At 40.2% G+C, this 23,899-nt stretch overlaps 1 protein-coding gene across 1 annotated transcript in view; it reads right to left on the bottom strand.

Moving 5' to 3' along the window:
- The window catches only part of LOC117295436 (laminin-like protein epi-1), a 49,481-nt gene that overhangs the window by 8,315 nt on the left and 17,267 nt on the right, over positions 1-23,899 (bottom strand). The window contains exons 17-42 of the mRNA XM_033778091.1: positions 23,253-23,525; positions 22,203-22,408; positions 21,263-21,389; positions 20,089-20,230; positions 19,721-19,901; positions 18,914-19,107; positions 17,671-17,955; positions 16,772-16,924; positions 16,235-16,491; positions 15,026-15,346; positions 14,051-14,200; positions 13,121-13,313; positions 12,423-12,567; positions 11,625-11,869; positions 10,570-10,695; positions 10,102-10,290; positions 9,042-9,298; positions 8,183-8,358; positions 7,753-7,906; positions 5,867-6,058; positions 4,936-5,160; positions 4,399-4,571; positions 3,726-3,873; positions 2,852-3,001; positions 1,390-1,538; positions 360-557 (exon numbers count right to left, since the gene is read on the bottom strand). Of these exons, the coding sequence (XP_033633982.1) occupies positions 360-557; positions 1,390-1,538; positions 2,852-3,001; positions 3,726-3,873; positions 4,399-4,571; positions 4,936-5,160; positions 5,867-6,058; positions 7,753-7,906; positions 8,183-8,358; positions 9,042-9,298; positions 10,102-10,290; positions 10,570-10,695; positions 11,625-11,869; positions 12,423-12,567; positions 13,121-13,313; positions 14,051-14,200; positions 15,026-15,346; positions 16,235-16,491; positions 16,772-16,924; positions 17,671-17,955; positions 18,914-19,107; positions 19,721-19,901; positions 20,089-20,230; positions 21,263-21,389; positions 22,203-22,408; positions 23,253-23,525 (5,009 nt within the window). The remainder of the gene's footprint in view (positions 1-359; positions 558-1,389; positions 1,539-2,851; positions 3,002-3,725; positions 3,874-4,398; positions 4,572-4,935; positions 5,161-5,866; positions 6,059-7,752; positions 7,907-8,182; positions 8,359-9,041; positions 9,299-10,101; positions 10,291-10,569; positions 10,696-11,624; positions 11,870-12,422; positions 12,568-13,120; positions 13,314-14,050; positions 14,201-15,025; positions 15,347-16,234; positions 16,492-16,771; positions 16,925-17,670; positions 17,956-18,913; positions 19,108-19,720; positions 19,902-20,088; positions 20,231-21,262; positions 21,390-22,202; positions 22,409-23,252; positions 23,526-23,899) is intronic.

Genomic DNA, 23,899 nt, shown 5'->3' with positions numbered 1-23,899 from the left:
AATAAATATTTTCTGCTTGAAACCATCTCTATGAAATTAGGTCCGGGATTCTGTCACTCAATATGTTAAAATGAACTTGTGTAGCTGGACAGTGTGTGTTGTGTCATACAAAAATACCCAAACCCTTAAAAGTAAACTTGAGTAGATGAACTACTCAGTGTCATTCCTCTACAAGACCTCAAAACGATCATCAGGGACATTTTTACTCAGCGGAAAATGTTCGCGGAAAATATTTTCTGCTTAAAACCCTCTCTATGAAATTACGTTCGGGATTTGGTCACTCCTTGTTAAAACAAACTTGTGTAGCTGAACCATATAGGCCCTACTCAGCCTTGAGTCCCTCTAAAGGATCCACTTACCTGGAGTTGATCGAAAAGTCCCTTAAGTCACCAGAGAGCGATTCTCGCACAGGGAATTCCCCTCCAATCAGGACGGGAGTGGTGTGCGGTACTCCGCCCACATACAGGAAACTATTTGGACCTTGAATGTCTATGCCATTGGTCGGCAGGTGACGCATGCTGTAGATTCTTTGGAGGTCATTCACCTTCAGGGACGCTCTGGTGTATCACACAGGGAGGAATAGGCATGAAGGGTTATATTTTACTTTGAGGAACAGACTCCTACAGCTAATATATCTAAAATTATATGAAGCAAAGCTATAAGCCTTCTTGACATAATGGCGGACACAATGCTACAACACTTATTAGGTTTGGGTACATTTTTGGTACACAACTAATAAAAAAAACAGTGCACTCCTATAGTGTCCACCATTTATCAAAAAAGCTAATGAAGTATGTAAGTCTGAGTGTATTAGCCGACAGTTTAAATAACACCAACGATAGTTGAGAGGCTAATCATCCTTAACTCACAGAAAAAACAAACTCTTGTTGCACAATTTTGTGTGCTTTCTGATGCCAAATACATGTATAGAGCCAGGTCTGAAGTCTTTTAATATTCGAGTGAGAAATTATCTCTCAGGCAAAAAAACTATGTTACTTCAGAGGGAACCATTTCTCACAATGTTTTATACTATCAACAGCTCTCCATTGCTCGTTACCGAGTAAGTTTTTATGCTAACAATTATTTTGTGTGCTTTCAGATAGGAACAAAAGTCTTTTAATATTTTAGTGAGAAATTACCTCTTTCTCAAAAACTACATTACTTCAGAGGGAGCCGTGTCCCACAATGTTTTGAACTATCAACAGCTCTCCAATGCTCGTTACCAAGTCAGTTTTTAAGTTAATATTTGTTTTGAGTTGTATTCAAACATGTACTTTTCCTTTAAAAGCCAAGCTGCATACGCAGCGCGCGGAGCCTAAACCTGAGTCCGAGCCCAAGCCAAGGTTTTTAGAAAGACCCTAAGTGGCCTTCTTCAACAGGTCAACTTACGAGAGTCCAATAAACTGTACCACCACAGTCTGCCATTGACCTGTGTTGAGACGTAGTCCCACAGTCTGAAGTGGTTCTGACAGTCCTTCTCCAATGTTGTATTGTACAAACACATTGCCATGGTAAAGAGCGATATAAAACAACTTGTTCTGCGGAATAAACACAAGTTTTTTAATGTTATTTAAATGATTTTTTTAAAGAAATCAACTTTCAGATATGCAACTTGGCCTATCATTGAGATGGGCAACCCAAAACAGACTGGACAACAGCCTTAAAACTGACATGGTGAATAATACAACTTTTTACCTTTAAGCAAACTTTAACCTTATTTTTGAGTGGTCGATACTAGGCAAATACAGCGTGATATTAAACCAAATAGTGCACTATTTCAAGCTGTGCCTCAAGTTTGCTGGAAGGTAAATTAACAATCTCCTGCGCTTGTAGAAAACCGACAAATATAGTGGGTCTGTATGTCCACATCTAAATAGGCCTTCAGCCTTGTTAGATATCAGACACTGGTTCGCTTAAAATCCACTGGTTTGTGTGATGACTGGCGTTTTCCTGATGCACTTATTAAATATCGATGAACATTGACCAAAGCCACTGATAAGAACAAAACTGTTTCTTCAAATCTGACATTTCATCCCCTTAAAGGCACTGGAAATGTTTGGTAATTGTCAAAGACCGATAGTCTCACTTGGTATACGTATCTCAACATATGCATTAAATAACAAACCTGTAACAATTTGGACTCAATTGGTCATCAAATAGCAAGAGAATAATGAGTGAAAAAGCACCCTTGTTGCACACATGTGTGTACTTTCAGTTGCATAATAAAAGGCTTCAGCTGAAGTCTTTAATTATTTGGTTGAGAAATTACCTCTTTCTCAAACACTATGTTACTTCAGAGGGAGCCGTTTCTCACAATGTTTTACACTATCAACCCCTCTCCATTGTTTGTTACCAAGTAAGTTATTGTGCTATCAATTATTTGGAGTAAATACAAACAGTGTCCAGTGCCTATAAGAAACACTGGACAATAAATTTGTGACCCGCTACGTGAAAATGAGTCAGATGTTGACAATTTCAAGGATTGAGTTATATGCATGGCTGGAAAGAACACACCCACAGCACTAATTTGGTATAAAATTATGTCTAAGCTTTGGGGTGTACCGCGTTGCTGAGTTACTTCCGTTTGAAATTAGCCAATACATAATTTTTTCTGAAAAACAAATTACAAGCAAATGATGTTTTAAACTACCATTTCGCGCAAATTAGACATAAGGATGATCAAAAAATTGTTTGTATTCATAGCTTTATTGTCTAAAAGTAAGTGTTCTAAAGGTTAACCATGCAGATCTTAAAAGTAAAAAAAAAAAAAGATTATTATTATTATTTTTTTTCACATTAAACTGTCCATAACTGTCCACAGAGTGGGTCACATTTGTTTAATAATACTTACAAAGCTACGAGTTCCATAGCTGTATGCCAAGATTCCATGCGGCTGAGTGGTCTTGAAGTTGAAACTGATTGTTTGAGTAAGTGATAACTCATTAGGTAGAAGGAGCTTAGCGAAGGCAAAGGGCCCGGAGAATCCCACACCTGCTGCCACCTGAATCGAACGAGGGAAAACATTCGGAGAAACATTAAATTATATTGTTGCGGTACCCGCTGCCAAAACATAGGATTCAAACTGCCTCTAGCTATCGGGCAACCTCGGTAGACTAGTTGGTAAGACACTGCTCTAGAATTGCAAGGGTCGTGGGTTCGAATCCCACCCTAGTAATATGCCTGTGATATACTTTTTTCACAGGACTCGGGAAAGTGGCGATTATACAGGGCCAACACACATCGGTGTATGGGTAAAAACCAAAATTAATATTATTTATCCCGATGCAAACTTAACATCTACTACATGTACATTAAATTATTATACATGATGTAGTATTAGTGAAGCTTTTCTCGGATTCAAATGTTGTGTGCGGAAAATTTTTACTTCTTTTTCTAAAACTTGTTACTTCAAAGGGGGTAATTTCTAATGATTCATGGTTTTATAATGATTTCCATTAAATATTTTGTGCTATGGTAGCAACAGTGTAAAACCCGGTTTGAACTTCCTGTGAATGCGAATGCCATACGAATTTTGACGTCACAGCTCCATTTTCGCTCAAATATTTCAAATCAACCTATGCGGATGATTCGTTGTGAACTTGTGACGTCAAAATTTGCGACGTCAAAACTTGCATCATATTCGGATCCGCAGGAAGTATGAAATGGGCTGAAGCCTACAAGACTTCAGTATTTTTATAAAGTCCTCAATATCCAGTTCAACTTACGCCGCCTTTGCATCCATCAAATGTGACTCCATCGTAGGAAACGGCTGTTGTGTCATTAAGAGGACGGCTGACCATCTCGCTTGAAGCGCCATTTGACAACATGATGTTCCTCATGCAACCAGCAAAACGAAGATTGGTTGGTCCTCGTCTGCAAAACATAGAAAGAAGACACAAATGTTGATGTACTTCTGTGCAACAATGTAGGAGTGTATGAGAAAACTTGGGCTGAACACTTTTCTTTATAATTGATCAGTGTTAGTCCGGTTGCTTCCAGGCCAAATTCCGGCAAAATCGTGACACGCGGGATTAAAGCCCCCAATTTTTTTACAGTTATTCTATAGGTCCCATAGAACCCTTCTAGGTCAAGGTTAAGCCGAGGTCAAAGTTCACATGGCAGATAATACATTGCAGATAAGATTGCAAATCAAGGTTGACAAGCTAGAGTAAGTGCATTAAAAAAGAAGAAGGGTTCGTCCCGGTGTTCCTGGGTTGATTGGCAGCATATTGCACCACCTTATAAATCATTACATGGTGCTATAAAATGGATTAGGTCTCATTATTAAAATGGAGTCCCACATATGTACCTTGCAGGAAATACTGTAAATTACAACGCCAGGAGGGTCACTGAGTGACGGACATACGCACTAAATTAGAAGCCACTCTTATTACTTACAGAATGGAAACAGAAGGATCTGGGGAGCCCAGGATTAACTTAAAGGCATAGCGTAGATTAGTGAAACTCAGAAGGGCAAGGGTACGCATCTGGTAGCTCTCTAGAATCACATCAGTCTGGTTGGCATAACGGATATCCATGCTGTAGTGAGAGGTGTTGTATGCTACATTCACCTACATTGTACAAAGAGGAGGCAATTAGGAGGGTAATTAAAGGCACTTGACATGTTTAATAATAATAACAACAAATTTTCATATACCGTAGCGAATGACACAATAACCGTATCAATGCGCCTGACATTAGTGCCCTGGTCGTAGGGCCAATAACATTCTTTTTAATGTTTCTCGGCTCCCTTGGGAGTATACAAACTGGGCAACCCTTTATATTAATACAAATGCTTTTTCGTTCACAATATCAACCTCTACCCTCGCGAAAACGAGGCTGGACGTCCAAATTTGCTTTAAAATCGCACCCGCAGGAAATACGAACCGGGCTACAGGCTTAGAAAACTGTCAAACATCAGTGAAGACACTTTACCTGATACCATCTCGCATCGTTGTAGGTCTTGCGACTCCTCAAGATGTACCTGGCATTGCCAGCAGTGTTCATTTCAAAGATGACGTTACCAGCCTCCATGAAGATCCCGATGTATGAGATGAGGTCCGGTCTGGTGACCAAGAACAGGACGGACTCTGGCAGGGAGGTTTGGAACTCCATGGACACACTGGCACCCTGGTACACGTCAAACCCATCATTGGGAATCTGAGGGAGTAAAAGGACACAAGAGAAATTATAGAAATCCTCAAGAATAAATCATTCGTGACATTTGAAAACTCTGCTGGGAAACAGGATATCAGGCAGATTAAAGGCACTGGACAGTATTGGTAATTGGTGATCAATGAGGGAGTCATAGTTTTAACATTAGCACAAGTAAGAGCAGAACACCCCATTAGATACACTTACATAGCCAAGGTACAAGCCGTCTTTGCTACGGGCATAGCACAATGGTAACTTTAAATATAAGTCGGTTGGTAAGGTTATAGCATGGGTATAGTGCATCATGCTTGCATGGCTTTCCAGTAAAAATAAGACATATCACATGACACACACTATAAACAAATCACAAGGGAGAATCTCAGAATGAAGCATTATAATCTGTGTAGGGTGTCGTGGCTGAGCGGATAAGAGCACCGACCTCAGGATCTGGTGTTTCTGTTCAGCAGAGTGTGGGTTCGAATCCCGGTCGTAATAGTTGTGTCCCTGAGCAAGACACTTAACTATAATTGCTTCTCTCCACCCAGGGGTAAATGAGTACCTGTTCCCAAGGAAGCTGAGATGGTTTAAGGAATGATTTAAGGTCCAGTGACCAGGGTAAACTAATGTCGCTTTGAGCGCTTTGAGACGCCCTTCGACTGTGAATAGCACTATACAAAAACTGAATATAATTTTTTTGTTATTATTATAATACCTGATAGTAACCAAAGCCGCTGAAACTAGCTCCTGGTGTGACGTCAGGCTGAGGAATAACTGGTAGAACTGCACCTTCGCAGCAGGATGTGGAGCCCTGTTGTGACGATGGACGCCACAGGTTCAACTCTTTCTTATCAATCATCATGTCCGAGATACACCCTGTGAAGTAACGGCTGCGCACATTTGAAGTCTGCAATAGAGAAGAGGTACAAATGTGAGATGGCTGGTGTTAAACGAGGGAATATATTTGTTAAAACAATCTTGTTTACAAGAATATATTCATTACTAAATTTGCATCGAGGATACATAATATTAATTTTGGTTTTACCAACACACCAATGTGTGTTAGCACTGTAAACTCAGTACCTTCCTGAGTCCTGTACCCATACACTGATGTGTGTTCGACTGTAAACTCAGTACGTTCCTGAGTCCTGTACCCATACACTGATGTGTGTTAGCACTGTATACTCAGTACTTTCCAGAGTCCTGTACCCATACACCGATGTGTGTTAGCACTGTAAACTCAGTACGTTCCTGAGTCCTGTACCCATACACTGATGTGTGTTAGCACTGTAAACTCAGTACGTTCCTGAGTCCTGTACCCATACACTGATGTGTGTTAGCACTGTAAACTCAGTACGTTCCTGAGTCCTGTACCCATACACTGATGTGTGTTAGCACTGTAAACTCAGTACGTTCCTGAGTCCTGTACCCATACACCGATGTGTGTTCGTACTGTAAACTCAGTACGTTCCTGAGTCCTGTACCCATACATCAATGTGTGTTAGCACTGTAAACTCAGTACGTTCCTGAGTCCTGTACCCATACACCAATGTGTGTTCGACTGTAAACTCAGTACGTTCCTGAGTCCTGTACCCATACACCGATGTGTGTTTGCACTGTATACTCAGTACTTTCCCGAGTCCTGTACCCATACACCAATGTGTGTTAGCACTGTATACTCAGTACGTTCCTGAGTCCTGTACCCATACACCAATGTGTCTTCGACTGTAAACTCAGTACGTTCCTGAGTCCTGTACCCATACACTGATGTGTGTTCGACTGTAAACTCAGTACGTTCCTGAGTCCTGTACCCATACACCAATGTGTGTTCGACTGTAAACTCAGTACGTTCCTGAGTCCTGTACCCATACACCAATGTGTGTTCGTACTGTAAACTCAGTACGTTCCTGAGTCCTGTACCCATACACCAATGTGTGTTCGTACTGTAAACTCAGTACGTTCCTGAGTTTGGTGGAAAACAAAAATTACAAGCATATACTCGGGTTGGATTCGAACCCATGACCTTTGCAATTCTAGAGCAGATGTCTTACCAACTAGACCACAGAAATGGCCAAATAGCAGAATCATATGTTTTAGCAGCGGGTATCATATTGATTTAGTTATTCAAATCGGGGATAAAGAATATTAATTTGCGAGAAAATGTTGAAAAATTGTGTGCTTTCAGATAGGAATAAAAGACTTCTGGCTAGAAGTCTTTTTTTGTTTATTTTAGTGAGAAATTACCTCTTTCTCAAAATCTATGCTACTTCAGAGGGAGCCGTTTCTCACAATGTTTTATACTATCAACAGCTCTACAATGCTCGTTACCAAGTCCGTTTTTAAGTTAATATTTGTTTTGAGTAATTGCCAAAAATGTACCTTCCCTTTAAGTAGTCTCGGCCCAAGTAATGAGAAGTCTCCCGAATTCCAAAAATCTACTCTGCGGTAGTACAATATAAAGCAAGACAGTTCTCTAAAGAATAAAATCTACCTTGCAAGTATAGCTAGATACACACATGGTGTTACCGCAAACCAAATATATAAGAATATATTCATTTAACAAAATACAATTTGTCTCCACTGGATGTGTTTGAGACTCACCTGATAATAGGTTGGAATACCGCCAATGTAGAATGATGTCTGATTGACAGGGAATGAGAAGTACTTGTCATACGTCAAAAGGCTAGATCCATAATTAGTTGATGCTCCACCGGTACTCAGCTTAACAACTGACAGGTGGCCCTCGTTGGCATATCTACAAATAAATTAGTAATAGTGTAGTTATAATACATTATGAGATTTGACTTACGCTTTTAAATTTGTAAAGTTACTTGTGTAAATATTCTCCTGTGCTTGTAAATCTGTATTTTAATTCAGTCTCTGGACTGCGACAAACAACCAGTAACAATAATAATAATAATAATAAATAATAATAATAATAGTTATTACAGTGGCTTCTTGACATACACATGGAATAAACCGCTGACAAGTGAAGATTAATTTTACCGATTCATTTTCAAAATCTACTCACCTTGTCCCGATGAGGTGGTACCATTCTCCGCAGCAAACTTCAATGGGACTGCTTATCGTGACGGTGTCTTGACTGACGTCAAAGCTGAACTGAGCTTTACCCTCCACTAACTCCACACTCAAGTGCTGTGCTTGGGGTGTCTCTACCAGAAACACCAGCCCATCGGGACTGTCAGCCTAAAACAGAAGATGCAAATGTTAGGCCAGACATAAGCAGAACTTGCTGTGCCCACCTGGAATCCACAATGAGATTCTGTATACTAATATATTTGAGCCTTCAAGAAAACTCCACTCCTAAATCACAAACTCTTCTTGTCTGTTCCATCGACATCAACAAAATCATTCCGCCACTGAGCCTTTTCTACGTCTTCTCCCACTCTTTGAAACAAACTCCCTCGAAACAACAAAGACGCACCAATTCTGGATCCGAAGCAATTGTGTTGAAGGGCACAAGTGCCAAGACAGGAACTCTCTGATAACATCAGGGCCCAATTTCAAAGAGCTGCTTTAGTAGAAAATACTGCTTGAAGAAGTACTCGAGCAAACATTTTTTTGAAGGGAATGCTACTTAAACTTGTTTATAACGTTTTTGTTTACCATTAAACGTATTTTTGATATCTGTACACTTCTAAATTGTTTTGTAATTATCGAATCAAGAAAAACTTGAAACACTTTTGCCGTTGACGGCGAGCATCAAAATGACAATACTTATTTTGTTTTGCTTCGCTTATTTGTGTTTAAGCAGCTCTATGAAATTGTGCCCAGAGCTTGAGCCCTGTGCAGGACACCATGTACATGTACACCGCTCAGCCACAACACTCCATTGGTCTATGATACACTTCAATAGTAATTTTAACTACCTTAAATTTAACTTGGACCTCATTGGACAATGTTGAGCTTCCCGCTAGATCCATCTGGACTTCCAGTGACGTCTGACCAAGGAATCGTGCCGGCTGCTTGGAGTCGGCGATCTTATTCTGAACGCTGCGGAGTTTCTCGCGGAGGCGGGCCATTCGCTCGTTTATCACACTGCGAATTGATGTGGTCTCGTTACGCAGGGAGACTAGGAGGTCTGTTTTCTCAGTCAAGATGGTGATGTCTGATTCAACTGGGTCAACTATTGGAGGATTCAACCAGACAGTAAGAAATATCTTGAATTTATATCAATTCAATGTTTACTGTCCATAAAATATACTAGTTTGCTTCTTGGAATAAGCTTATAGTATATATTTGGTTTGTGGTAACACCATGTGTGTATCTACTTGCTAGGTAGAGTTTGTTCTTTAGAGAACTGTCTTTCTCTACTATTGCAGAGTTAAATATAGAAAGACAGTTCTCTACAGAACAAACTCTACCTGGCAAGTAGATGTAGATACACACATGGTGTTACCGCAAACCAAATATATATTGATACATCTCCAAACAATGCCTCAAATCATATATGCCCATGGTATTAACAATAAAGATGGTTTAGTTGGAAAATGCTTGAATTGTCAATGCAAGAACAGAGTGAACATTAAGACTGATACAATCAAGAAGCACAGGTGACTGGGGGGAGGGGGAGGGGGGTTGAAGAAACAGAGTTCCAGCAAATTCTACCGCTAAAAATACTTGCAGTTAACATGGTTAAGTTTCCTTTATTATATTAATAATCTATATACATGTATCTAAACAGTCTTTGCTTCTAGTCTTTTTAACCATAGCAGTTGGCATTGCATCTAAAACATGTACTAGTTTAAAGGACCAAACATAACATGGTGGCAGCGGTTGGATTCAAACCCACGTGATCAAATTTGTTTAATAATAACATAATAATAATAATAGGACTTGTAATGCGCACATATCCACCCTGCTGGCTGTTCAAGGCGCAGTTTACTAGTTTTAAGGACCCTAAAAGAAACAGTACTGCCCTCAACTTACCAACAGCCGGAATGCCAGCGAGCTGAATGGTTGTCATGTTGTTGGTGTCCTGAATGGCTAAGATTTCAGCCTCTTTAGTGGCCAGGGTGTTCTGGAGGGCTTGGGTGCTGTTGAGGGTAGATATGCTGGTTTCTAGAGCAGAGTTTGCTGAAACCAAGCCTTGGTTGATGGCTGGTTGAATCTGAGGGTCTGTTGACAAGAACAAATTGTTCTTATTCTTATTACTAAGGGAATCAATGTATGGTGAAGAGGTTTTCAACTAGTGGTTTAATCCCAACGAGGCCTGGTTCTTGATAATTTTACCGAAACGAAATCAAGGTAAAATATCAAGAACCAGGCCTCGGCGGGTACACTATAGAAGTACAGCAAAATGTTTATACAATAGGAACATTAAAAATGTAATAGCAATTTAGACAATACATTTTGGAAAACTGTACACAAAACATTGTTAACATCTCTCTACTTTACCATTGGCTATTTGTGACAATGCTGAAGCTTCCTGTTGTAGTATTACATGATTAGCGGTAATGGTGTTCCACAACTCCTCGGCAGATACGAGCGTCTCGTTGGCCGTTTGCAGGGACTCTTCCAAAGCTGAAGATTGTCAAAAAAGTAAGAAGATTGTATAAAAACATGTGTAGGTAAGTAGGATTGCAAAGGCCGTGGGTTCGAATCCCACCTGAGTAATATGCCTGTGTTTTTTGTCCACAAAACTCAGGTAAGTTACATGTTTACTGAGTATACAGTGCTATTAGACATCGGTGTATGGGTAAAAACCAAAAGGAATATTCTTTATCCCCGATGCAAATTTAACATCTACGTATTATTAAGTAGGATTGGTTATACTCAGTTTGTAGGCAAATTGATCACCTCCAAAATAGTTGATTGGCAACAACACAATTAATTAAACTAGTTTCTTGGAAATACAAAAGCAAGCCTTGTTTTTTTTTTTGCAATAAGACAGAAAAGCTAGTTCCTAAGCACAGTTGGATCAGAGACTACTTTGTTGGCTAACAAAAGAGAAAAACAAGTTTCTTGGCCAAAAAACAAACCTTTTTACACTTTGACCCATTTTTATGGCAATACAGCAAATGCAATACGAATATTAAAATCACAAATTCTCAACAAATAATTTGCAACGGTTGAGCTGTGTTCAACTCCTGCTAAAAGATTTTGCTACAGAAACAGCCCAGTGATGTCACAATTCGCTTTGCATTCACAGGAAACAAGAACCAGGCTTTAAGGCCGGTTTATAGTCGGTCGGGCGATGGTCACCAGATGGAAATTTTGAAGCCCACGCAGTTTTTCAGTCATCGCTGAGGCCTTAAAACTGTCTTTTTTTAAAGACTAAACCGGCCTTTACGCCGTTATGCCACGGGAGGGCCGGGTAGGGGAGGGGGGGAAAGGGGCACACATTTCTCACCAGCCACGTCAGTGTTTCTACTAGTGACCTCTGTTTCCAACACCATATGCCACGGGAGGGCCGGGTAGGGGAGGGGGAGAAAGGGGCACACTATTCTCACCAGCCACGTCAGTGTTTCTACTAGTGACCTCTATCTCCAACACCACGCTGTCATCCTTAGACTGCTGGGCATCAGATTGAAGCGCTTCTAGAGTCCTAGTATTCACATACTGCAACGTGGTCTGGATACTGCTGCTAGCTGCCTGGGATGTACTCTCTGCTTCAGTAATGGAGGACACCACGTCTTGGAAGAGTTTGATGACCTCTACAGCTTGCTGGCCGTTGGCCTGTGCTCCGGCAAACAGTCTGTGTGCACAAGACTTAGTTTTATTAAAGGGTTTGGGTACTTTTTGTACGACACAAAACACACAATGTCTACAGATTTACATTAAACTTACATGGTTTGAAGATTATGATGGTAGAAAGCTTCCCTTAAAATATTACTTGCCGAGATGCTTTTCAAAGACCAACTCGACCGATCCAAGGCAACATGTTCCTTTAACAAAATAGGGAGACTGCCAAACCTACATGGGCTAAATACATTAGCTCACTCAGTAGAGCGACGGCACAAATAACTCTTTATATTTTAGAAGTCATCGTATGGATTTGGCTTTTGGTGTATTTTGCATGTATTTTTTAATAAGAGGGCCAGCACCCGATTTCAAAAAACACTAAGATTAATCCTAATTCGAGTTAGGACAAGTAACCCGTCTTAACTAAGGATGGTTTCAATGGGTGCTACGTATTTGGATACGGAACTGAACCCGTTCTAAGTCCTAAGATTCATCCTAAGTTAGGAATAGTTTGGTGAAATCGACAGCTGTCTCTGTCCCCTTTACTAATAAATAAATAAACATACGTAGTAGATTCCTGAGCCTGTGTAGTCAATGTCTCCAGGTGGTTCTCTGCAAGTATTAGACTACCATCGGTGCTTGGCTGATATTGTTGCACCACCTGAATCTGGGCTCTAGCGGCCGACTCAGCAGCAATCCATCCGTTAAACCCTTAAAAGATAAGGGACATTAGTTTATTAGGGAATAACAGTACCAGGACCCGGTCTTCACTCAGTGTTAATGACCTTGGTTGGTGGCTGGCGCTGTTAATGGCAGGGCTTTTAAGTAGAGTTTTAAACTTCACAATCCAGTAAGGTTAACAGTTACATTGTACATGAGTAGGACTTAAAAGTTGGCTTTGTTGGTGGAGATACAATCTAGAAAGGCTTACAGATATAACACTACATGTATGTACATATGCATGAGTAGGATTTGAAAATTTGCATTGTGGAGACATAATCTAGTATAGTAAGGTTTGAGCATTTACTCACAAAAACAAGGAGTTGTAAACCACTGGTTCTTTCCAAAGAAACTTAACGATTGGAAAAAAAGTCTACTATAGCTGCAAAACAGCACCACATAAGGTTTAGATTTGCTGATTTTATATCCCTTTGTGGGAGTTTGCCGAGTTCCCTTGATGGGAAGCTCACTCAAACAAACAAACAAACAAACAAACAAACAAACAAACAAACAAACAAACAAACAAACAAACAAACAAACAAACCTTTCTGGTTGATGCTTGTGTCAACTGGAATCCCGGATGTCCCACTCGGGCTCCCCTGCCTGATGGTGTTTGCATCAAGGAAAGCTTGATCACCGTCAGCGATGTCCGCGTTGCTCATAGCGAGCATGATGCCGACCCTTTGTAGGGTGTCTCTAGACTGTGATAGGAGCTGGCTGGAGTAGTTCAACTGAACCTAAAATGAGAATCAAGAAGTATGGCATTTTTCAAAACCAAGGCTTCGGCTTTGGATTCGGCTTCAGGCCCCGTCCTCTCATCCTAAACCCTGGGTGTGTATACGCAAAGCATGCTGCCACTGTTCAAACAACTGCTGGGCCAAGCTAGCCTGAGACGAGTCCAAAGCCAATTCAAGTCGTTTCGTAAGGGCCTACAATGTATATTTATACTCTGTGTTCACAAAACTACCTTGGGACAGTTTGTCCCCTCTGACTGGACAAGAGGAGATCAAGGAACATGCATGTTTTGGTACCTTGTGTAGTTTTTGGCCAAGACATGAATCCCTACTCAGTGTGAATGAAGAAGTGTAATATCAAGTGTAGCCCCTTACCTTGAGTGACCTTGAGTGACCAACCTTGAGTGACCATCCAGCCTTGTGATGTAAGGCCATCTCTCATAAAAACAATTTGTTTTTAAAATGCAAACAACAGCAACCAGGGTCCAATTTCATAGAGCTGAAATTTGCTGAAGCACGAAAATAGCTCGCTTATATTACACAAGTTACCGGCAAAAATTCAATGCGATATACATTGCTTGTGCCTGGTATTTAGCTGTTGTTTACTTAGCATAACAATTGAGTGGAGTCTTGTAAGTTAAAGCGCCTTGAGCATCACTGAGTGACAGATACATGTATGTACACTTTACACATGTATTATTATTGTTATTATTAGCAATTATTATTACTAGCTAACTGACCTCAGTCTGCATGATGACAGTGTTGACTTGATCAAGAGTGACTTCAACGCTATCCAGCAAGCTTTGAGTATCTGCTGCAAGTTGGCCTGTCGTTAAGAGCTGAGCCTGTGCTGTACTCACTAAGACGTTGACTGTGTTACTCTCCATTGCCTAATATTAGAAAACAAAGCAGGGAGAATTATGGATCTGATTAAGGATCGGTGCCCAACATCAAGGCTCTGTTTGCTACATATAGCTGTGCACTTGAAGATTAAAGGGTGTCTGGGTATTGTTTACACAATGTCAACAGATTTACATTACACTTAAACAGTTTGAAGTAGAAAGCTTCCCTGAAAATATTACTTACTGAGGTGCTGTAGTTTTTGAGAAATGAGTAAAACAATGTCAAGAAAATTAATTTAGTCTCAGTTTTACAAATGTAGCATGAATGTGCAAGAGACTGATCAACTGCTCTACGCAGAATACGCACACGCTCATTTAACCAATAGAATGCGCTCTCTTTGCTTCGTGATCGTTATCGCTGCAGTGTGACTCGGTCTTAAAGGATCGTTACAGACATGGTAAGAAACAAAATTCGTGAAGATCACAGATTTACACAAAACTTACTAGGTCTAATAATGATAATGGTAGAAAACATCCCTTGAAATATTTCTGTCTGAAATGTCATATTTGACGCGAAATAAATAATCTAACTTCACGTTTTGGAGTTTATCGCCCAGTGAGCGCTTTACTCATTTTTATTTTGGCATCGATGCAATGCAAAAGTTGTCATCGGTTTTTCACTATTCTCTTGTGACCCAGATGGGCGAGCGATCTCCAACTTCTACAGGTTTGTCAGTTTATGTATATAGTGGATTACATAAAGTGCTTACACTGCCAGTAACTGTTTTGTTAGCAAAAACCAATTCTGTAATGTTCCTTTAACCAGACATATAAATAGTTTGAGAAACACACTTTTTTTGTACTGCTACTTGCCTGTGAGGTGATCATTGCAGTCAAAGCATTCACATCTCTAGACAGATTAAGACTTCTAGTCAACTCAGCCTGTATCAACCTGTCTTGGCTGTCAAATGACACAGTTACAAGCTCTGCTTCCTTCACAGCAGCAGCATCCATAAAGGCCTGTGACGAAGCGCCCCACTGAATCAAGGTATTGATGTAGTCAAGGACAGTCTGGTTGGTCTGATGGACTCCCAGGAGAACTGCATCGGCCTCAGCTTGAAGGACTTGGATCCGCTCGAGCTGAACACTAACCTGGTTCAGGAGGGTTTGAGAATTCTCCATGGCTTGTCCGACCTAGGATGACAGAGGAGTTCAGCAAGGTAGTTATTAGGCTAAATAAAAACAAAATATGTTGAGCATCCTGCCTTTTGAAAAACAGAAGGAGGGCCTTTTTCTTCAAAATGACCGGCCGACACACATTTCTAAAGACAACCAGCTGAGCCATTTTTCAAAAATTATTTAGTTTTGTCTGAGATAGTTCAAATGTATCCTTTCGCGGCAAACAAACAAGGAAGCGGCCTCGAAAAGGAAGTGGATGGTGACGCTAAACACGTTTTGTTATTTTGCCCTTAGAGCTTTGGGTTCAGAACTTAAGTCAATAAAACACTCACAGCGAGAGAAAATATTGCTATTTGTAAACAATCAAGATGTGATGATGAAACAGAATGGGAATAATGATGGCAGATACATCGAAAAATAAAGCTGGCTGTGTCTTACTAATTAACTTATGATTCATGACACATCAACAATTTGAAGAAAAAAAACTGCAAAAGAAATTTGTCAGATATTGATCCCTTGGACAATGCGCAGCAAACTTACACGTTCTTAATGGGAGTCAATATGTACAAGTACACGAAGAAATTTGTTCCCCAAAAATGGAAACAAAAGACCATTCCATGTTAATAATCAAACCGCACTGGTTGGCATGGAGGGCCGATTGTCAGCAAGACATTCATTCGTGTAGCAGATGCCATGTCCAATTTCAATATTTCTGCAAACTTTTAATTAACAAAAAATACAACAAAATTCAACACTGTTTTTGAATAGTTGTCTAACTTGACTACAAATCTGTTTTGCGTTTGCATTTGTTTCCTACAGTTTTCCAACCTTGGTTGGCAAAAAGCTACATGTACGTGCATTATTGTGCATGGGGTCAATAACAAATTTGAAATATTGACTAACCATCGAGACAAGGTTGTTGACATCGGCAACATATTGCTGTTCATCTATTCCTTCAATCTGCACCCTCAAGGCATCAAAGCTGGTCAGAGTGTCTGTTAGCTCCGTCACCGTGGCGTTGACCTGAGGGCGTAGTGCTTCAAGCTCAACATCTCGCTGCTGGAGGTCGTTCAAGAGGCTTGCTTGACCCCAGAGTAAATTCCAGAGGATGAACAGGTTGACTGTCGAATTCTGCAGAGTTTCTACACACTGGTCGCATCCTGATGATTTGATAGAGGAAAAAAATAAAATTAGCTGTTGCAAACAATTTACCAACCAAATGGACTGATTGTATAAATGCAACAAATAGTTAATGGCCCGACGTTTCGTCCCCAGCAGAGTCTTTCTCGAAGGCTAAATGACAACGCAACAAACATGAACAGGTAACTAAGTGAAACATAAGCAGTGAATTGGAAATACATGAATGGGGTTAGAATAGAGGAAGGACGAGACTTTGCTATTCAAATATTTCAATCCTTATGCAACATTGTAGATACTCACTACTGCAACCAGTATCGGTGAAGTTGACATATGTCGGTAAGCACTCGCCACAACGTCGCGAGCCAACTCCTAACTTACAAGGACATTGGCCATCGATGACTTCACAAACAGCAGTGGCTCCTCCCACTGAACCTGTTACATCACAGTCACAATCTATCGGCAGAAAGTGGGATGAGGCTTTCATTATTCAAAACAAAAATTACATCGTGTTATAGCTCCTCCCAATGAACCTGTCACATCGCAGTCACAATCATGAGGCTTTCATTATTTTACTCAAAATTACATCCCATTTGGTTAAGACCAATTAAGAACTCACTCAGCGTTTGTGAAGTTAATAAAGATCAACTGACAGCTCAACTAAAAAGATCAACTAAAAGTTAAATCTAGTGGTCCCGACTGATTTTCTACCTTTCGCCCAGGTAGTAGTTAAAAAGCAGGACAGTTCTTTTCAGAACTGAGAAGTCTCCTGAATTACGAAAATCTACTCCGCAAAAGAAGCATATAAAGAAAGACAGTTCTCTAAGGAACAGAAATCTACCTGGTAAGTATGTAGACACACACATTGTGTTGCCACAAACCAAATATTCATTTATACCTTTTAAGGCCTAAAACTTGAATAACTAAATTTAAGACTTTGTAATTGGCGGCTCCTCCGCTACTGGTTTGGTCAATAAATATAATATAATATTTTTGTTCAGGAACCCTGGAATAACTTCCAACTCAATTTGGTTTAAGAGAAAAAAAAAATCTTGATTAATTGAAAAGCTCTTTCATTTCTTGGTTCTTGGTTGGTTTTCCTCCAAAATACTCCATGAAAGAGTTTTGACTGAAGGCGTTTGAGGGTGTGGACTAATAAATGATTACCAAAACTATTAAATAGTGTATTGAATATCCCTTACCTGCACATGCTTGATGTGGCAATCCGTACTTCCCAACCACACACTGGTTACACTTGATACCCTGAACGCCAGAACGACAACTACACACTCCGCTGTTATCGCACTGTTGAGTCAGGGAACCATACTCGTTACACTCGCAAGCCTGACAGCCCTGATTAGTGAAACTGTAGTAGTTTGGTAGGCAGGTGCTGCAACGGCGGTCACCAATGCCTGGTTGGCATGGACACTGGCCGTTCGTATGGTTGCAAAGAAAACCAGTGGAGCCTACTGAATCACAGTTGCAATCTAAACGTGAGAAGAATCAAGTATATTTTAACTTTTGAATTACACGTACATGTATGACAAGTAAATCTTATGCCTGGTTCATACATGTACATGTACTTCCTGGGTATGTGAGCCTGAATGTGATTTATTATGTCACAAATTCGCAACGAATCATAATTCTGTGACACTTTCCTGGCGAAAACAGCCCAGTGACGCCAAAATTTGCTTTGCATTCAAAGGAAGTATAAACTTGGCTTTATGCATTTTTTTTGGTATTAAAACATTGCAGTAACGCTTCTCAAGTTCAAATTTTGGGGGACAAAAACTTATTTCTTTTTTACATTTAAAGTGGAAGTGAAATGTTTCTCAAAACGCTTTATATTCTTGAACGCTGCTGTAGGCTTCTCACCAACAGTTTTTATTGCCTTTAAATTTAGGGAAAGATTACCGAACGTATACCTCCCTTTCATAGTTCAAAGGAAATGTCTACATGTACATGTAGTTTGAGAGGATTAGGGGAAAATATGTGAATTTGAAGTCATGAAATTTCATTAATTTTTGCTAAAATTGGCCAAGGCAACCTATATATCAAAGTCTAACCCTAAAGCGCTTAGTATACACATTTATACAGAATGAGAGGTTATTGAAAGTTATGAATTCTGAGACCCAATAATATACAATGTAGCAGCACCTAATAAGGGTTTACAAGGTGCTACGGCGCATTTAGCAGCCACAGCCAGGAACACCGGGGCGAACCCCTTCTCTTTTCGATAAGTGCACTGGGCTCTTTTACAAACATTGGACCAACGGCTTTACGTCCCATTCGAAGGACGAAGCAATGATCAAGTGTCTTGCTTAAGGACACAAGTGTCACGGCTGGGACTCAAACTCGCACTCTGCTCATCAGAAACACCAGAGTTTGAATTCTATGCTTTAACCGCTCGACCAGGACACTTCCACCTGTAGTTTTTTTACAAACCTTGGCAGTTGCGCAACGATGCATCCCCATACGTGAAGTCCTGGCAACGTTCACAGTTGAAACCAATTGTCCTTGAGCCACAACCCAAGCACTGACCAGTAATGCTGTCACACTGGTCAGTGTTTCCATTACAGGAGCAGGGTGTACAGAAGCCATCAGAGAGTTCAGGTTGCCCATAGTGAAATGTGTCACACCTGTTTAGTTTTCCAGAAAATGGTCATTTATAATTGAAAACAATAGGCCATTTGCGTGTTAGATTTGAATATTGTCTGGTACAATCACGTTCTTGATCACAAGTTACCACTTAATTTTGAACTCCTCGGACTAATAAATAATAAATATTGAAGTCTTATATAGCGCACGTTATGTACCAAACAAGGTACTCAAGGCGCTGAGATATACAAACTTTCAGAAAGATACATTACTGCAGTGATGAATTCTGAGACCCAATTATGTAGCACCTTATAAGGGTTAACAAGGTGCTAGGGCACATACAGCAGCCACAGCCAGGAACAGTGGGGCAAACCCCTTCTCTTTTCGATAAGTGCACTGGGTTCTTTTACATGCGTTACACAACACATGGGACCAACGGCTTTACATCCCATCCAAAGAACCAAGGTTAAGTTGTCTTGCTTAAGGACACAAGTGTCACGGCTGGGGATTCGAACCCACACTCTGCTGATCAGAAACACTAGAGTTTGAATTCGGTGCTGCTTAAGTACTGTGGATGCAGATCACCGCTAACCTTTCCATATCACTATATATGAACTGCACATTATTATTAGCGACGGGGTTGTTAACCTTCACCTGTTACATAGTGGGCCTAGGTGACCCGGAGAACATGCAGAACAAGTCACAGTGCCTTCAATCACAGAACACGACGTGTTCTCCGCTCTGGGTGGACTACACGGACATACTGCACAGTCATTGGCTGTTCCTAGGGTAGCTTCACCATGGTAACCATCGGCACAAATCTCACAATTGAAACCTGGAAAAAGGTGGTTTAGATTATCAGATTATGAGATCGTTAAAGGGTTTATTTTAATGGCTCAGTGACCAGGGGTAATGATGTTGGAATGCTTGTGAAAAGCGCAATTATAAAAACCAGTTGTGGTTATTATTATTATGTATATGCATGAGGGAAATTAGCATATTGCATGGCAAAGGTTACATACCTGTGGTGTTGTGCATGCATTGAAGACATTGACCAGTGGTTGCATCACATGACTGACTGTGCCCATTACAGTCACACGCTGTACATTCGCCAAAGAAGGCATGTCCAGTCACATTGACTCTGCTGTATCCCATGGCACATTCCTACAATAAAGAAGTCAACAACCTTTCATAAAATCTGGGAAATGTTACATGTTAAACTATTTCTGTGGTGTCACTCTGTTGTTGAAAGTGTAGAATATTTTTACGAATCTACACTTAACTGTAGATTCGTTACGAATGTACACTGCAGTGTATATTTGTAACATAATCTACAGTTCAGTGGTTCATCACGTGCAACAAAACATAACTGAAAATATGTTATCTTTCAATTCTAAAAATATTTTCCAGATTAAGAAAAAAAAACACTTTCGCAAATGAGCAAACTGACGTACTCGCTAATAGCACTAAAGTATGCCTTCATTTATTGTAAAATCACTATAAAATGTCATCAACCGTCGCTTGGCAAGACATACGAAATTAGATAGACTATTACTAGTGTTGTTTTTATTGAGAACTTGATTTATTGAAACTGTTAGATAACCAATGGGGGAAATAGTTTGAGTAAGAGAATAGACTCTAAAGTGTAGATTCGTGAGTACAATGTACTCGCCTTACGCTTGTACATTCTATTCACGAATCTACACTTTCTCGTCTTTTCTCCTTAACTAATTAGGTGAGTTTGGGTGTGATACGGACTACTATCTAGTTAAGGAGCCTGATACAGACTCCGAGAGTAGATGTAGTCCTTATTACACCCTAAGCCGAACCAACATTGTAGTAACATTTTTATCATACCATAAAACACTTTTCGTTTCAATTTCGGCGCCTGAGTGAAAAGGTTGCAAACCTACATTTCAACACAGGAACTGGCTTGTTTGCCCGACACTAAAACGCCATGCTGTAGTTGAAAATAAGCTGATACACAACTACATGTATACTACTGCGCAAGTGCACAACGCACTTGGGTAGGTCCGTGATAAGCTAATCAAAATTGCGGATTTCACTCTGGGGTATGATAATTCAAAAATACATAAAATACAGGATGCATAGGAATGTTAGACTGTGTGAGACTAACTCGGATCAATTTGTCATTTGATTGGTATTATTAACCTAGCCTGGTCGACCATACATTACCTCACATGAATAGCCTGTATAACCATTGCCACAGCTACACTGCTCAACAGAGAGTGCTCTCATAGCCTGGGGATCGTACTGTGCTGAATCAAACATTGTTGCTGAAGAGAATGACACTTGACCAATACTACAAGAGGACACAAAACATTGGCATGAGATATTTACAGGGTGAAAAGGACCAGTTCTTACTTGGTCAATTTTGGGATGCGAAGCAGTATAACAGTTGGAAAATATTTCACGCCAGACATTTGAATCTGAGAAACGATTCATTTTTTAGACATAACATTTACATATTTTCCGGGGAGTAAAACACATACTTTAGAATAAAAATTGAGAAACACAGTTTTTCGTGGGGAGGACAATAACTTGATTTTGGGCAACAAATCAAAAAGTCAAATTTCCAACTTAAATCAGGAAAGTTGCATCTTTTGTTTTTACTTTTTGATACAGAAACCTTACCTTGAGCTGTTGAGTATAAAGTATTTTTAATTGTTTAGAGGGGGGTACCTATATACACCAGTGTGTATAAGCACTGTATACTCAGTACTTTCCCCCCAAGTTCTGTAAAAAAAAAAAAAAAATCACAGGCATATTACTCGGGTGAGATTCGAACCCATGACCTTTGCAATTCAAGAGCAGTGTCATACCAACTGGACCACCGAGATTGACCGTAGCTCAGGCATATTGCAACTGCTCGTTGAAAAAAAAAGAGAAGATTTTTCGAAGGCACAATGCAAGTGCGGAGCGAGGCAGCCGAAACGCCACGGGACATGAGACCCACAATGGTACCCTAGAAAATTTTGAGGTTTTTTATGCTCTAAAGGTGCATTGTTAGCATGTACTAGGCTTTTCCTTTTTGCGCCGATCATTTTTTTAAAACATGGAAGAGCGGAAACGTGGAAGAGTTGCATGCCTGGTAGCTAGAGGCAGTAATACTTACCTTGAATGATGAGCAACATCTGTGAGTGAGGCCGATATGGAAACTTCTCTGACTTCACTGAGGGTCTTCAAGAATTCACCACGGCTAATGGCTGCATTAGTACCCTCCATCAGGAACGCTGTCTCTCGGATAGTCACTGAGAGGTCATGGAAGACATTTTGTGGAGAGAGAGTCCCAAGACTATGTATGAATGTGTTCTCAAGACCCTGTAATGAGAGAAGTAACACTGTCAAAAGTTATGGAAAATCTTGATCAAGTTATAATTTACAAGAGAAAACCGACTGGATATAAATCTTTTATTAATGTTTAAAAAAGACAAAATAAACAGAGCGGGTTTTGAAAATGTAAACAACAGACATTTGAAATCCCTCTTGCTGTTGGAACTGTCTGATCTTAATCCCCTACAAAAAGACATAAGTTATTCGTTATACAAATTGTTGTATATTCTGCTTTATACCCCAGCTACACATGTAGTTTGTTGATGTGTGAATGTCTGAATGTGAAGACCAGCTACATGTAAAGTGTTCTTTTTTTAATTTTGAATCCTGGTTGTTCCTGAAAAGTGTGGTGACATTTGTTTCTTTTACAGCTTACCTCATAGTTTAGATTGGTGATCAGTATAAACGGTTAATCGGAAGGCACAAGTTCCTTTAAAGGATTGGGGTACTTTTTGTGGGACACAAAACACAATGTCCACAGATTTACAATAAACTTACACGGTTTGAAGATAATGATGGTAGAAAGCTTCCCTTAAAATATTTCTTGCTGAGGTGCTGTAGTTTTTAGCATGTTGACATATTTACCAGTACTGGTATTTACATGACTCTCCTGAAAATATTGCTCTGTGATTTTTCACTTTTTTCTCTCAAAAACTTGCTGACTAATAAAGCTGAAACCTATACTGGTAAATTACCATACAGTGTACATATACATGTTTATCTTCATTCACAGTAAGTAGGGATTCATGTCATGGCCACAAAACTTGATCCAACAAAATGTATTAAACCCTTTACACTGTTTAAGATAGTAAACGTAGATGCACAACCTTACCCGTATGACCAGTCTAGCTTCTCTTGTTGTAGTAGCTTCCAGTGGATTCACCAGCGTGTAGTAGAGCGACATCTTGAGACTGCTCCCATACAGACCAAGGAGATTGCCGCTAAGATACTGGGATGGGATACTCCAGGACGCATCCGTGCTGGCCGGCACCAAAACGGTTACTACAGCAGTGGAGTTGATCAAGCCAGTCATTGGGGAGTTTGGGAAGAGTGATTGAGCAGACGTCACCGACCAGTTGCCAACAACATCTGTTGGGATGTCGTACTGCAATGACAGACAAGAGGAAGTCCAAATTGTTACCATTAAATGCAGACACGTGACGTGTCATGGCCTGGCGAAGAGCACCAGATTCCAACTCTGGTGTTTCTGATCAGCAGAGTGTACCAGTCGTGACTCCTGTGTGTCCTTAAGCAAGACACTTGACCATGATGGTTCGTCCTTCAGATGGGACGTTAAGCCGTTAGTTCGCCCCGATGTTCCTGCTTTGATTGGCAGCATATTGCGCCACAGCACCTTGTAAACCATTACATGGTGCTAAGGAGTGCCAGGAGTGTCACCGGGTGATGGATATGCACACTATATAAAAATCGGACTCAAGTTCTGATTGTCAAATCATTGGAGTGTGGGTTCGATTCGCC

The sequence above is a fragment of the Asterias rubens genome, chromosome 10, assembly GCF_902459465.1.
Source record: "Asterias rubens chromosome 10, eAstRub1.3, whole genome shotgun sequence".
Classification (NCBI taxonomy): domain Eukaryota; kingdom Metazoa; phylum Echinodermata; class Asteroidea; order Forcipulatida; family Asteriidae; genus Asterias; species Asterias rubens.
Note: the sequence above shows the minus strand (reverse complement) of the source record. Positions and strands in the feature narration are given on the sequence as shown.